Consider the following 16,347-nt stretch of genomic DNA (forward strand, 5'->3'; position numbering starts at 1 on the left):
CCAGGACAGTTCCTGCTTTACGTAGATGACATTCTGGTAACCGGAAACACGCAGGCAGACTGCAAGGCGAACACCCTAACTGTGTTGCTACACCTAGCACAGCAGGGTCACAAAGTGTCACAACACAAGCTGCAATTGTGGCAATCAAAGGTCACATATCTAGGTCATGAGTTGACAGGACAGGGCAGGAAATTGCTAGACAGCAGAAAAGCAGCTGTACAAGATGCTCCAAAGCCATTAACGAAACAACAAATGATGAGTTTCCTTGGTCTCCGCAACTTTTGCAGAAGTTGGATTCCAGAATATGCCCTCAGGGTCCAACCCCTGCAAGACTTAATTTATGGAAAAAATCTAGCTTTGAGAGATAAGTTGACATGGACGCCTGAAGCAGAACAATCATTTCAGAATTTAAAATCAGCACTGCAAACTAGCACTGTCCTAGCATTGCCAGACTATGACAAGCCATTTTACTTACACGTAGACGGCAGCTCTGGATACATGAAAGCTGTACTGACACAAGCTTTTGGGGATAGACAGCGGCCTTTGGCATTTTATTCATGTAAACTTGACTCTGTGGCCTCTGGTCTACCCACTTGCGTGCAAGCCTGTGCGGCTGCAGCAGAGGCAGTTAAAAAGTCAGCTGATATCATTTTAGGACACTCTTTAATCATCAAAGTGCCGCATGCTGTCACGTCAATACTGCTGCAAGCAAATTTAGCATACCTAACGCAAGCAAGACAGCTATCATATGTAGGCATCCTGCTTTCACAGTCACACATTACTATAGAGAAGTGTAATCAGCTAAATCCGAGTACTCTGCTTCCTGTGGAAACAGATGGTGATGCACACAGCTGTTTGCACAGGCTAGATGAGGAAACGAAACCGCGACCTGTCATATATAGCACACCACAAACATCCTTTGTAGACATCTTTGTAGATGGTTCCGCAAGCAGAGACAAAACTGGACGAAACTGTGTTGGTTATGCTGTGACCACAATAGATACAGTTATTGAAGCACGGCCATTGACCTCTTCACACTCAGCACAAAGTGCAGAGTTAACAGCAGTCATCAGAGCCTGTGAATTATACAAAGACAAAGATATAAACATACAGACAGACAGCCAGTACGTCTACGCTGCAGTACACCATTATGCGAAAATATTGCAGAACAGAGGTATGATAACATCAACTGGCGCACCAGTACAACACGGTGGTCTTTTGAAAAGACTGCTGGAAGTCATCACATTGCCCAGACATTTAGCCTTATGTAAATGTGCTGCACACCAGAAAGATGACTCAGACATCACTAAAGGAAATAACTTTGCAGATAAAGCAGCAAAAGAGACAGCAGGAAAAGAAGCAGACGCTTTTACATTAACCCCCTGCCCTCTGATATCAATAGATGTTTTGAAAGACGAACAAAAAGCAGCATCACAAAATGAAAAATCCTCTTGGTTAAAAGATGGAGCAATATTACAAGACGATATCATGACATGTAATGGAAAACCCATCCTACCTAAATCTTTGCACAAAACGGCAGCGTTGGTGACCCATGGGAAAACCCACGTGTCAACAGCAGGGATGATACATATACTCTCTAAACAATTCTACTCAAAAAATTTTGAGAACTCAGCAAAGGAGTACATCAGAACATGTATGATATGTCAAAGACACAATGCTCAGGGGAATCTACGGCCCAAAAGAGGTCATTTTCCCACACCTCCTCACCCATTCCATACAATACACATGGATTTTATCCAACTAAACAAATACCAACAATTAGAGTATGCACTGGTAATAATAGATGTATTCTCAAAGTGGCCTGAGATCTATTCAGTGAAGAAGGCTGACGCAATAACAGTAGCCAAATGCCTGTGCAATCACTATATTCCGACATACGGAATACCAAGTCTGATAAGATCCGACAACGGCACACACTTTGTGAATGAAGTCATATCAAAAGTCTCTGAAGCTTTAGGATTCAGCATAAAGCATCATTGTTCCTACCACCCACAAAGCGCAGGACTGGTAGAAAGAACAAATGGCACAATAAAGCAGAGACTCAGAAAGTGCATGGAGGAAACTGGCCGCCCATGGCCTGAATGCATAGGGTTAGTTAAAATGTGGATGAGACTGACACAGGGCTCAAACAAACTAACACCTTTTGAGATAGTGCATGGGTGACCTTTTCCCCTCCCAATTACCAGTGAGCCAATAGATAAATCGATTAGAGAAACAACATTAGCCGAATGGATGACAAAGCTGCTAGACAACAAAGAGATAATACTGAACAACCAACTGCCGAGTGATTCTTCTCCAGTTTCTTGCAGGTTGAAACCAGGTGACTGGATCCTGATCAAAGTACTCCAAAGGAAAAACTGGGCCTCTCCAAGGTGGGAAGGGCCATACCAAGTACTCCTGACCACGCCTACAGCTTGCAAAATTGCTGAGCGACCGTCGTGGATCCATCAAAGCCACTGTAAGAAAGTGAGTGACAACCCAGACGCTTAGACGCCGGTTCCCCTAGCTTCCAGGTGATCTGCCGGTGGAGGAAGGGCTGATTGGGTATATCCCGCCTCTCCACTTCGCTGGTAGTCTACTCACCAGAAGTTTAGGTGTTCGTGGTCGCCATGAAGAAATCTGTCCTCATAGTGGCTGGCATTGAGCTCCTAGTGAGCCTACTGATGTTCACCTGGAAAGATGAAGACCCACAGCACCACCTACAGAAGAAATGGTCATATGACAACTCACACCTGAAAGATATGGACAAAGAGCACAACCACCCGTGGCTGAACAATGCATGGTACAGATATGTGCATGACAGAGTGCATGCAGAAGACAACGTCACAGACTGCTACGTCTGTTCACACATGCCTACAACAGCACTTCATGCCACAGTGTATGGAAAGGCCCCAACTAAGGCCGAAGCCCTGTGCATATATGACAAGGCCATTACCGGAAACTGCTCAACACCAGGAAATCCAGTAATGGTAATAGGCGGATCCATAAAGGACCAGAACAGCAACACATGCCACGATACAACACAATACATAGTCCCACAGAGTGTGAAGTCACTGATATATAACATTACAAACTGCACCCAACAGTACCCAAATATAAACTATATCTGCAATGCAGCCCACTGGGTGCATATGAATGTTAGCCACAAACAACTGAAATCATTCTCAGTTGTCCTGCCACCCGACATACAACACCCAGTGTGTTTCAACTTCACAGGGGAGACCGGTCAGACAGGCACGCCCCGGGGTCTGAAGAAATTAGGGAAGAACAACAACTGTTCCGTGATCCTGACGGCACCTGACTGGCATGGCAACGGCTCATCAACAGGCACATACTGGGTGCAGGGCGCAGCCTGGGCGTGTGGCCAGAAAGTCTACTTCATGTTGCCACCAAACAGCACCGGGCTCTGCGCCCCTGTTCTTGTATCAGATCACACCTTCAAAATCACCGTAGGACCACAAGGATCAAGACGCAAGAGGAGCACCGGCGACGTGCAACCTCACGACTTGATCTGGGGAACTGACGTACCAGACGAATTCAAGCTATGGACCAAAGGACAAAAAGTAATGCTTTCTCTATTCCCATGGGCAGGTAATGCCAAAAATATGCTCAGGATAGAGACACTGGACTATCGATTTGGACTTTTCCTGAACAGCTCAACAAAGATAAACAAGGCTCAGAATGAGGAAATCGACGCGATCAGAATAGTGGTCATGCAACACAGGGTCGCCCTGGACTTGGTTCTCGCTGAGAGAGGGGGCCTCTGTGTCTTATTCAACATGACTTGTTGCACCTATATCCCGGACAACGTGCACACTTTGACCATGACCACCGCCCTGGAGAAGTTACGACAACTGAGTAATGCACAGCAACAAGACTATGCAAAAGCAACAGAAGATTGGCTGACCTGGCTACTTAGCGGGTCATGGAAGACATTGCTTATTAAAGGACTAATGCTCATTGGAGTACTTCTCATACTCCTTTGCTTATTCTCAACATGTGTGCTACCTTGTATCCGAAACATGATAAGCAGAATGTTCACTGTAAGATTGCAAGCTTATGTCGCATTATCCCACAGCGAACAGCAAGAAGAAATGCAATTTGAAGAAGATGACTTCTAATCATTAACTATGTATGCCTAATAAAGCTGATCATGTATGTTTTTACAAAATGATACACTAGTTGAAAATGCACACGCAAGTGACTAGTAGTTGAAGTACATAAACATATATGAACAACAGCAGGGAAATGTTATGAGATTTCACTATTTTGCTTATTTCTATCGTTTTACTGTATTATCTATTTATTTACTCATGTAATGCAAAGCTTAAGGAAGCACAGAGTGTTCACATATTTTTATGCCTCTCCCCCACAGTTTGACATGTGCATAGACACATGAACTCTGCTTTAACTGCTGAATAAAGGAAGAGGCTCCTTGGTAACAGGAAAAGCCGTTTTCCTGTTCTCTGAAAGAGAGCGACTACACACACACACACACATTCACACATACATCCTTTTCTATCTTTACTTATGCTCAAGCCTGAAAAGAGGAAGTGTCATGCAACTGTTTCTTCTGTATAAATAAACCCTGACTGCAGCACCTCTGTGTGAGTATCACCCGATCTCTCACCCGTGCACGTAGTTCTGTGAAAACTCTCTGACTGTCTTGTATTCCTTCATTGTACTAAAAATGTCACAAACCACTGACAGTTTGCTTTCTTTACTTTGCTCTTGTTTTCCTGCAGTACCACCTCCTATCACATGCCCTTACCAGTTGTGCTCTTTTTAATAATTTACTATTTTAATAAAGGGAAAAAACCTCAGTAACTTGGACCAGTGTTTGTTGTTCCATAACTGTATTTTGAATGTGACAAGTCTACCATTCCCCTTATGTAATTCCTAAATATTGCTTTGGTTCTGACTATTTTCCTCTATAAAATTTAATTGACTTCTACAGTGGCCTGCATTAGCTAATGGTAACGTGAGTGATATCAAAAATTTTCTTAAAGCAAACATCAGCAACCCAAAATTAGCAGACGAAGTCTGCAGCTCCACTCTCATGTGAACCTGCAGCTTCCCCTCCGATCTCTCTTATCCTCCTGCTCCTGGCAAAAGCAAAACAAAGCAAAGCAAACCATCCACCCATTTCTCACCAGCGTGGTGAATTGTTTGTCAACATTTACTCAGGCTATGTCCACACGTACACAGGTATTTTTGAAAACTGCGATTTTCCGTTTTTGTTTTAAAAAATAATCCCGTCCACACGTAAAGGCAGAAATGAAAGAAAACGCTGCTAGGAACATGCCAAAGCAGCAGGTGGCGCTATATTCCTATCCGTGTAGAAATGTTGGCCAATCAGAAGTCTAGAAGCCTCGGTGGGAAATAGTAAAAAAAGCTGGGGCATAGAAGCAGAACCGAGTCGTATGTGTGGAGAGACAGTAACTGTGTGTGTATATGTAAGCATTTAAACACTGCAGAGAGTACAATTAATAGTAATAGTATTATAGAAATTAATTTCACCGAAACAATAACGTGGCGCACAGTGTGACGTCAAATAAATGCGCACACCTGGGGCAGATGGTTTCCCAGTAGAATTTTTTAAGGTAATGAAAATGAAGTTAAATAGTTTATTATTAAGGGTTTTTAATAAAGCATTTGAAGAATCGAAACTCCCAGAATCTATGTACCAGGCTAATATAACATTGATAGCTAAAAAAGATAAAAATCCGGAGTCATGCTCATCTTACAGGCCTATTAGCCTTCTTGGTGTTGATAATAAGATACTTTCAAAGATACTGGCTCTTAGGCTAGAAAAAGTAATGTGCTCTATCGTGCATGCTGATCAGACAGGCTTTATTAAAGGGAGGAATTCTTATAATAATACTCGACGTCTATTTAATATTATTCATTTTTTAAATTTTCATCAGATCCCTGGGGTTGTTGTTTCTATGGATGCCGAAAAGGCATTCGATAGAATTGAATGGGAATATATGTTTGAAATAATGAGAAGATTTGGGTTTGGAAAAAACTTTCTGGGGTGGATCAAAATTATATATAAATCACCAATAGCATCTGTGTTAACTAACGGCTTGTTATCTTCCCCATTTTCATTGAGCAGAGGTACAGCACAAGGTAGCCCATTGTCACCATTATTATTTGCTTTGGCCATCGAGCCTTTGGCCATTAGACAAAATCCAAGTGTTCCTGGAGTTAAAATTGGGGATAGACAACATAAAATTCTGCTCTATGCAGACGATATTCTTCTGACACTGACTGACCCGGTTAACTCTTTACCCGTTCTTACTAGGTGTATCAAGGACTTTGGTCTTATATCTGGATACAAAGTAAATTTTGATAAATCTGTTATAATGACTTTGTGTAGTGGAGGGGATATGTTAAACCTTTTCATTGGGCACCAAATTCAAATTCAAATTCAAATTTTATTCGTCACGTACACAGTCATACACAGTACGATATGTAGTGAAATGCTTGGACAACTGCTCGTGACCTAAAGAAAACAAAAAGGCTATGAATAAGATAGGAAATAAATATGAAAAATTAAAAAGGGTAAATTTAACTAGGAAGGAATAAAATATAAATTAAGGTTAAAAATGAAATAACTGAACAACAAAAATTAGAATGAAGGGTAAATTTAACTGGGAAAGAATAAGATAAAATATATAAATTAAAGTTGAAAATAAAATAACTGTAAAACAAAATACACAATATAGAACTATATAAGAATGTATGAAGAAATATAAATAAATAAATATATACACAATAACAGCAGCTGTACAAGTATTAACTTGAAATGAAGACTATAATGTCCAGTGTTGTGCAATCCACATTATGTCTTGTGCAGTGCAAATATGCTTAAAGTGATTTAAGTGATAACAATGTCCAGAATGTCCATCAGGTTTTGTATATTTGGGAGTTAAAGTTACACCAAATGTTGGTCACTTATATAGAGAAAATATTAATGGAATGGTTCAAGATCTTCGAGAGATGCTGACAAGATGGAGGTCACTTCCGATATCATTTTTGGGAAGAATAAATCTCATTAAAATGGTAATCCTACCGAAAATATTATATCCCACAGGCATGTTGTTTGCAATTTTGAAATCAGAAGATATTAAAGCAATTAACAAGGCTATGGTGGATTTCATTTGGGCAGGAAGAAAACCCAAAATTAAATTGGAGACACTACAATTACCGAAAGATCTGGGTGGGTAGGGAGTGCCAAACATAGAAAATTATGTCCTCTCAATACAAGCGAGGATTCTTTCTTCCTGGATACATGAACATTCTGATCTGCCATGGCTAAATATTGAGGAAGTATTATGTAAACCATCCTCACCTGTTAACTTCTTAGGGAAACGTCTAAATGACTTACCTCACGTAATAAAGCATAACCCACTGATATATAATGCTATGTGGACGTGGGGAAAACTGAGAAAAATTTTTAACAATAGTCTTCCGTTTAATATCTTGTCAACGTTTATAAATAATCCAGACCTTCAGCCGCAAAACATAGGGTCAAGCTTTGTGGGATGGCATAGGTGTAAAGAGGTTTTATGACCTTTTTAAACATGGTGAGTTTAAATCATTTGAATCCTTGAAGTCCCAGTATTCTATGTCAAAGACTGAGTTTTATAAGTACTTGCAATTGAGAAATTATGTGTTAAAAAATGCTAAATCATTACAAATCTCAACTGCCTCTTTTCGGTTGGAGAAATTTTTTCTGGATAATAGGGAGCATAAACATTTTGTATCAAAGTTTTATTCCGAGATTTATGCCCTAATTGTGGATAAACTGACATGGTTGAGAAAATCTTGGGGGACGCTGCTTAAATGTGAAATAGATACACAGGCATGGGACAAAATTTTGCTCCTTCCATCTAAAATCTCTGTTTGTAACCGATTTAAAGAAATGCAGTACAAAATTTTGCGCAATGTGTATATTTCTTCGTATATTTATAGTAAGTATAATATGGGAATATCTCCAAACTGTCTCAAGTGTAAGATCAGAGTGGGCACTAGATTCCACTGCTTGTGGAAATGTGCTATTATCCAGTCATTTTGGAAAGAGGTCTGCGCCAATATTAGTACAGCCATTGGTCATCAGGTGATAGAAAACCCATTAATGTGTATATTGGGATATATTCCTGTCTCACTGGTACAACATGAGCATGTAATTCAGTCACTGTTAATGTTGGCCAGGAAAAGCATTATGTTGAGATGGGTGGGGGCTGAGCCTCCCTCCATTTCTCTATGGAGGTCGCTCATCATTGAAGTTATGACTCTGATCAGGCTGGGACACTATATTGATGGGAGCTCCTGAATTTTTGTGGACAAATGGAAGAAACCACTGGAAGCACTGGGAGTAACCTGTAAACTGGATCCTAGTGGACAAGAATTATGGACATAATGTTGTAATATTCTAGTGCTGTGTAGTGTTATTATTTTGGATGTGAACCAGTCTTATATTTGTTGGGGAAAAAAGTTAAATAAAAGTTAAAAAAATAAATAAAAATAAAAAAATAAATAAAAAAATAAAAAATAAATAAATAAATGCGCACACCTTTGACGCTGCGTTTTCTCCGTTTTTTTCGTCCACACGTGAATGCAAAAACTGAGTTTTCAAAAATATCCACCCTGGCAGGAGTTTTTAAAAATCTCCGTTTTCAGTGACCGAAAACGCAGTTTACGTGTGGATGGAAGGTCCAAACGCATAGAAAAATCTGCGTTTTCAAAAATACCCGGGTACGTGTGGACGTAGCCTCATCCTAACATTGGTCCAGTCTTGTCTCAGTGTCAAGTCAGTCAACACTTTAGTCCATATTGTCAGTTCATCACAGTCCAGTCACACACATTCATTCACATGCATTCACACGAGATATTGCTGATAGTGGAGACTCACATGCAACCTGTTCCAGTCTCCATCACCAGCAAAATCATGTCATCATTTTTAAAAGAAAAAACAATTGTTTACGATTTTGGACTGGACTGACTCGCTGCAGTCCTTTTAGACAGGGACTCACACGGTTCCCACAGGTAGCCTTTTCCTCAGCCCATTGTAATCTAGAAAAGCTCAACTTATATATGCTCCCAAGGAAATGTTTTACAGCGCTGGTAATTCAATCTTTCAGGCCTGCTTAGAACAAAAATGAGAAAAAGAGGGATGATTATTAACTCATCAAAACACAAAACATCATCACCATAAAGGTGACACCTGACAGGTTTTCTCTAAGTGCACTGTTACAAAAATAATGGGCCCAGTCCTAGACATGTCCATGTTTAAAAACTCCCTCTATCGAAATAAGAAAACAACCCAAACCTAACAGGAAGAATTACCCTATCACAAAACCAAAAACCCCAAAAATCTTAATCACAGAAAAGTTTTGCTTACTAATATAACAATATGTTATGGAATTAGAACTTTCCGGGCCATAAAAGTTTGGCCCTACTCCTGGCTTAACTACTACTTACATGGTCTGAAATCAGACTTAAAAATCACTCCCTCTGTTCATTTTCCCCACATCATATTTTATGGATTGTCCTCAGGTGCTCCAGCGTCCTGAAAGTCTGAGGTCAAATGACATAGTTTCACCTGCTAAATACACAGAAGGTTCAAGGTTCAAGGTTCTTTATTTGTCACATGCATAGTTATACAAGTATAACACACAGTGAAATGTAGTCTGACACGCGCCTCGACATGTGCAAAAATTTGGGGGGGGGGGGGGGGTAGAGGAAGAACATTATATATATATATAGTATATACACTGGGTGAATGTGCAGTAGTAGCAGAAAATCTTGTTAAAAGCCGCACAGTTTGCACAACATTAATATTACCCATTAAGCACTTTCTAAACACTGACAATGTATCATCACTAAATTATAAATTTCTTCTCCAGATCTGCACTACTGCACTTAGTCACAGACCTAACACCTTTATTTAATTACCCTGTACCATGCTATCATATATTTTACCAAGCAATTATTCTCACATAGTCACAGATATATTTCTCTCAGTTCAAACTTCACTTATACAGTCAGACAGTCCAATCCCCACTCATTCAACTAATTTGCATATTGAGTCATATCTCAAGAAGTTGCCAGGACAAGAGAAATGCATATTCAAAACATTACCACAAAATCATTTTTTTTTTCTTTCTACAGTAATCACTTTTTGTTGCTCAATCAGCACAAGAGCACTCCCAATTCACTATTTTAAAACTGCTTTAAGCTTCTAATCACTGGTTCGTCATCCCAGTCGCTTTTTTTTTCTTTTCATAAAAGTTACTCCATTGTCATGCAACTCCCTGAATTATTCCTCAGCAATGAATAACCTCCGCATCTGATAGCAAGTCCCTTTTAAATCTACACCATTTAGCATTTATGTAATGTCTGAACATCCATGAATGTAAGCGTGTCTTAATTGCATGTATGGGTTTGTATTCAGATTAATTCAGGCATATTGGCGTGGAGCTTTGGATTCAAACTGTCTCCCCCAGCTCTTGATTCTATCCAAAAGAGGGCTTCCTGCGATCGGAACGGTTACAGAACGGCACGGAGCAGCAAGCTACAGCAACGGTATTGACACGCGAAGCTGATGAAACAGCTAATGAAACGTTCCCAAGATGATCAGAATGGCCCAGTGTGCCCACAGAGAATAAGCTCTTATATCAAAGGGATGAACAGAATAAAAGAGAGAAGAAACTGCTCACCATTTATGAACATTGGAAAGACCAGGTCAGAGTATACAGAGAAGACCTGAAAAGTGATTTATCAGATTCACAGTTAGCAGAAATGGCTGATGATATTGAATGGACATTAAATGATATAGTGAAAGCATACAGTGAATATAGAGAGCGTAATGAACCATCCCATGTCATAAGGCGCAAAATGGACTCTTGTGAATCAGTGACAAAGGACATTATGAAAGTCATATCTGAGCATTTAGCAGCTATAGATGAGTATGATGCAGATAGAGAAAGGCAGCGCCTCCATCAGCTCTTAGCTTATGAACATGCTATGTCCATATGTGGTACTGCATCACAGTCAAGTTACCAATCTGAAGCAAGCATTGCAGCCAAAAGAATTGATGCTGTTGCAGAATTAGCTGCAAAAGAAGCTCAGTATAAAATCACACAAGAGGAAATAAAACAAAAACAAAAATATAAGAGAAATAGAAAAGAAACACAGGAGGGAAGTGGATGCCCAAAGGTCTGAACTAGAGCGTTTACAAGCAGAAAAGGAAAGGCAAGCAGCACGTGCAACGTTAGAGAATTATGACAAGGAATTTAAAGTTTATATGGACAGTCACTTAATGTCACAGGATTACATGCAATTTCTGCCTCGAGTGCTACAAAGCACCCTTGAAAGAGGGAAAATCTTTGCCTTTCATGAGAGCAACTGTGACTTGACAATTCTGACGTGTTGCAAACTATTGTGGAACCTTTTGCAATAACTTTTGGTTTTCCTCACAGTTACTTAGTATCTCTAAGCCCTTTACATGTGGTGTTGCTTGCAAACAGGTTGTGAGAAAATCAGAAAAGGGTGGAGCATTGTTGGTGGCTCTACATCAGAGCCAAATGAAACTGAAGCAAGTCTGTGCCATAGAGTCATGGTAAAGAAATGCCTGCTGTAACACCAATGGACGTGATCAATGTTCTTGAATCAGATTTCAAGGACACAAAGGCATGTGAAAAAACGGTCTCACAAGAGAATCTCGTTTTTCTGGAAAAACTTAAGGAAGGGATAAAGAAAAATGAACAAGGAAACTGTGAGATGCCTCTTCCATTCATGCAAAGGCCAAACTTACCAGACAACAAAAGCCTTGCAAAGATCAGACTGGAACACTTAAGGAGAAGGTTGAACAAGGATGAGAATTACAAAAATGATTATGTTGCATACATGAATGACATAATTGAAAGAGGAGATGTGGAAGAAGTACACAACGAAGGAACACAAGGTGAACATATAATATATATGACATATAATTATATGTCTTTATATACCCTATAAATAGTAAAGTAACCTCTCAGGTTCACAATGACATTTTCTGTGAAAACATTTTATTAGCCCTATACCTGAATTTGCATAATGTCATGAATCATGTTAAAAGTAGGTCTGGTACAGGCCTACAGTATAAACTTGTAAAGTGACTTACATATAATTATGTAAGTATTTTTAAAAACAACTGACTGAAACTATAGTTTTACAATATTTGCATGTCCAATTAACATAATTGTTCTGTTATGAGTATTAAAGTATTTCATTTTTTGTTCCCAATATTTGCAGTTTTAACAAATACATTTGATTATAATCACACGTTTATGTTGTAAATATAACAAAAACATTCTGTTTACTAGTTTAAAAAATTAACTGTGATTGAAACAGAGAAATTGTGTTTTGGGGTTTACTATACATTTCTGTAGGGATATTACATGTTTTTTTATGTCAATTTCACTGCCATTTCTTACAGTGTAGAGCTGGGGTGTCAAACTCAAATTGCACAGGGGTCAAGGCACACTTTAGGTCGCAGGCCAAACAAGATAAACATTTATTCAACACACTAAAACAACGGGGGTTTTTTTAAACCTAAATATGAATAACAACAGACAGGAATATTATTCCAGAATAAATAAACTTGAAAAAATAAACTTTAACTTTAAATATTTTGCTCTTCATAAAAATGTATCCTGTCAAAATTATGCAAGTAAGAATCATGAACATGCTGCCAAAACCCCCTGAAAAACATAAGTGAAAACATACACAAGGTTCGAGCCGCATGTAGACGGAGCTGGGGTATTGCTTCAGGAATGGAACTAATAAACTGTGTGGTCCATTCAGTGTCGTGCTTTGCCTTGAGTGTACCATTACACTGCAGCTCCTAGGGGTGGCTGTAGCTCAGGTGGCAGAGCAGGTCAGCCACTAATCAGAAGGTCGGTGGTTCGATCCCAGGCTGCCTCCTGGCTGCATCCCAAATATCCTTGGGCAAGATACTAACCTCGTGTTTGTCTACTGGTGGTGGTCAGAGGGCCTTGCCTCTGTCAGTGCGCCCCAGGGCAGCTGTGGCTACAATGTAGCTTGCCATCGCCAGTGTGTGAATGTGTGTGTGAATGGGAGAATGACTGAATGTAGTGTGAAGTGCTTTGGGGTCCTTAGGGACTAGAAAAGCGCTATACAAATGCAGGCCATTTACCATTACACTGCAGCTCCACCTGAATCTGCACAGGTGCAGTTTCCACATAAATCAGTTGCAAAGCAGCTTGAAATTCTCTTTTTGTGCTTTAAAGTCACCAAAGCGATGCGAACTCTGTGCGCAGTGCGCTCAGTTTGTCAGCAAAGTGCGCCGACTTGGTTCAACATTACTTGGCAACAGGCAAAGCGAGGCAGGTTGCACTGGTGCATTTGTGACAGCTTCACTTGAAATGCCTTCACTGCATCATACACGCCATGTCCATGAACTGACAGATTTCCTTGCTGAGCTCAAAAACTCTATTGAGAACTTTTCCCTAACTCAGCCAACGGACCTCTGTATAAGGAATGTTGGCAAACTCTGAATCTATTTCCCACATAAAAGACTGAAACTGACGGTGATTTAAACCTTTAGCTCAGATAAAATTTAAGGTTTGCATTACGGTGATCATTACACCCATATGGAAAAGAAATAGAAAAAACTTGCATCAGATGTGGCCTACTTCATATAGTGAATCATATAAGGCTTTTATGATTTACTCATGAAAGTGGCCACTTTCATATATTGTTTTAGTAAGTATCCAAAACATACAAGTTTCATTTATATAATTTTTCTAGGAATCTTATATCTGTTTTCACTCTTGTATGCTTTTCATACAAGTTTCACACAAGACAGATACAAACTTATATTTATATATGTCTTTTCCATATGGGCATGCTCAATTTTTAGGACTTTTCCACACAGCGTTTCCTGGTGTATGATGCAGTGATAGGCTGTTAACTCACCAGTACAGTTCTCCTCCTGCATCTGTACTCTCATCCTGCCAACTACACCACTTTTTTTCACTGCACAACACCGGTGCTCCATCTTTTGTAGGTCCAGGAAGTTTGTCCCAGGGCAGTTTCATGTCGGTTACACTTTGACATGCGTTTTCAAAAATGTCTTTTCCTGTCGTTGTCCCGTGCATCAATTTAATGTCCGATATTTCCACTCCACGGATGAAGATGGCCAGCTGTGCAACGTCCATCATGTCTGTACTTTCATCCACAGCAAGAGAGTATGCAATAAAGCTTTTGCTTCTGTCACACAACTGTGTTCTTAAATGGTAAAATGGCCTGTATTTATATAGCGCTTTACTAGTCCCTAAGGACCCCAAAGCGCTTTACATATCCAGTCATCCACCCATTCACACACACATTCACTTAAATCAGTGGCCATCTCACAAACCCGATCAGCAATCGTCTGTCTCCTCAGGTTTACATTTGCCAAAATCTGCATTTTTTCTGGACACAAGACGTTGCACACCTTCATCCTGTAGCTCTTCAGAAACTCTCCCTCGGTAAATTCCGGTTCTGGGTCGCTGCTCGTGCGGTCGACCGGCCAGTCAGCTGAGCAGTTTTGTGTTCTTTTTCTAACTTTAATGCTCTTTTTGTTGTTGTTTTTCACCATCTACTCAGTATATTTGTATTCTTTTCCTTTTCCTCATTTTTCCTCTACACGTCATGCTATTGTCTGTACACCAGTGCTTGTAACTGACACTGAAGATGTTTATGATGTGCTCTGCCACCTGAGCTACAGCCGCCCCTATGTGGCTGTAGCTCAGGTGGCAGAGCAGGTCAGCCACTAATCAGAAGGTCGGTGATTTGATCCCAGGCTGCCTCCTGGCTGCATGCCAAATATCCTTGGGCAAGATACTAACCCCATGTTTGCCTACTGGTGATGGTCAGAGGGCACGGTGGCGCCAGTGTCCGGCAGCCTCGCCTCTGTCAGTGCGCCCCAGGGCAGCTGTGGCTACAACGTAGCTGCCATCACCAGTGTGTGAATGACTGAATGTAGTGTGAAGCGCTTTGGGTCTTTAAGGACTAGGAAAGCGCTATACAAATGCAGGCTATTTTGTGATTTTTCAGACTTGTTTCCGACACTTCGACAGGCCCCCAAGGCTCACCTACACCAGGGACTTACTCATCCAGCTGCGGCTGCAGCTGCAGCCCGGCCTCGGACTTTTCCGCCCCGCTACCACGGACTGCTTTCCCGAGGAAATACTCTGTGGACACGGAAATTGAAAAACGCACAATAGCAAGGTAACCAGGAGGAGATTAAAGAAGAGCGGGGTTGAGAGCCAGACTCAAGAGGGAGGCACACAAACAACGAGCGTCTTGCGCCCATTATCCTTGCTAATGTGCGGTCTCTCTACTCCAAGCTGGACGAGCTGCAAGCCTGCGTCAACCACCTGCATGAGTACAGAACTGCCTCTGTTCTGGCGTTCACGGAATCGTGGTTAAACAACAGTGACGATGACAGCACTCTGCACATTGATGGCTTTTCACCACCTCTATGTCTGGACAGGGACCGCGAACGCACCGGGAAGCAACATTTAGACGTGTGTCGGAATGCAAACAACAGCTGGTGCTCTACAGTCCCTGTGCCCCTACTACCTCCCCAGAGAATTCCCACAGCTTTTCATCATCTTGGTTTACATCCACCCCAGAGCTGATGCAGCTAAAGCCACAGAGTACATCACCAACCCTCTGTACAAACTGGAACAATTATCACCAGTCTCTCCCAAGTTCATCCTGGGTGATTTCAACCACTGTTCCCCTGACAAGTTGCTTAAAGGATACCAACAGTATGTTACATGCAGCACACGTCAGGGGAAGACTCTGGATAAATGCTATGGCTCTGTACCAGATACATTTAAAGCCCTCACCCTCCCCCCTCTCGGCTCAGCAGACCACCACACCATCCTGCTGGCCCCTGCTTACACCCCAGTCATCAAGAGGATTAAAAAGGTCACCAAAAACATCAAGCTGTGGACAGAGGAAAGTATCCTCACCCTGCAAGGATGTTTCGAAGCCACTAACTGGGACAGCCTTCTTTCGCCCTCTGATGACATCGACAAACAAGTCAACACGGTGACATCATACATCTCCTTCTCCGTTGACAACATTATCCCCTCAAAAACAGTCTCCATCTACCCCAACAACAAACCCCCTGGATCACCAAGGAGCTCAAGGAAATCCTTAATAAAAAAAGAGGGTTTTCTTCACCGGCTCTGCTCTGGACAAAAAGAAGGTCAACAGGGAGGTCAAGAGGGCCATAAAAACTGCTAAACTGGAGTATAA

At 41.0% G+C, this 16,347-nt stretch overlaps 1 protein-coding gene across 1 annotated transcript; it reads left to right on the top strand.

The window, feature by feature from the left end:
• Positions 1–2,630: 2,630 nt before the first annotated feature.
• LOC146546213 (uncharacterized) lies at positions 2,631–16,335 on the top strand. Its single transcript, XM_085266612.1, has 3 exons — positions 2,631–3,879; positions 15,156–15,306; positions 15,669–16,335. Exons 1-3 carry the CDS (start codon positions 2,631–2,633, stop codon positions 16,333–16,335), a joined length of 2,067 nt encoding a protein of 688 aa, XP_085122738.1.
• The last annotated feature ends 12 nt before the right edge of the window (positions 16,336–16,347 follow it).

Source organism: Mchenga conophoros, unplaced genomic scaffold, assembly GCF_057382185.1.
Source record: "Mchenga conophoros isolate Kocher_MC1m ecotype Shallow Benthic unplaced genomic scaffold, M_conophoros_male_GT1.1 unmapped_scaffold_4, whole genome shotgun sequence".
NCBI lineage: Eukaryota > Metazoa > Chordata > Actinopteri > Cichliformes > Cichlidae > Mchenga > Mchenga conophoros.

Bases quoted from the DNA above. Each gene is read 5' to 3' on its own strand.
- LOC146546213 (XM_085266612.1), top strand. From the start codon at position 2,631: ATGAAGAAATCTGTCCTCATAGTGGCTGGCATTGAGCTCCTAGTGAGC. The intron at 3,880-15,155 runs GTAATGCACAGC...ACACTTCGACAG, and splicing joins GGAGAAGTTACGACAACTGA to GCCCCCAAGGCTCACCTACA. The intron at 15,307-15,668 runs GTAACCAGGAGG...CTACCTCCCCAG, and splicing joins GAAAAACGCACAATAGCAAG to AGAATTCCCACAGCTTTTCA.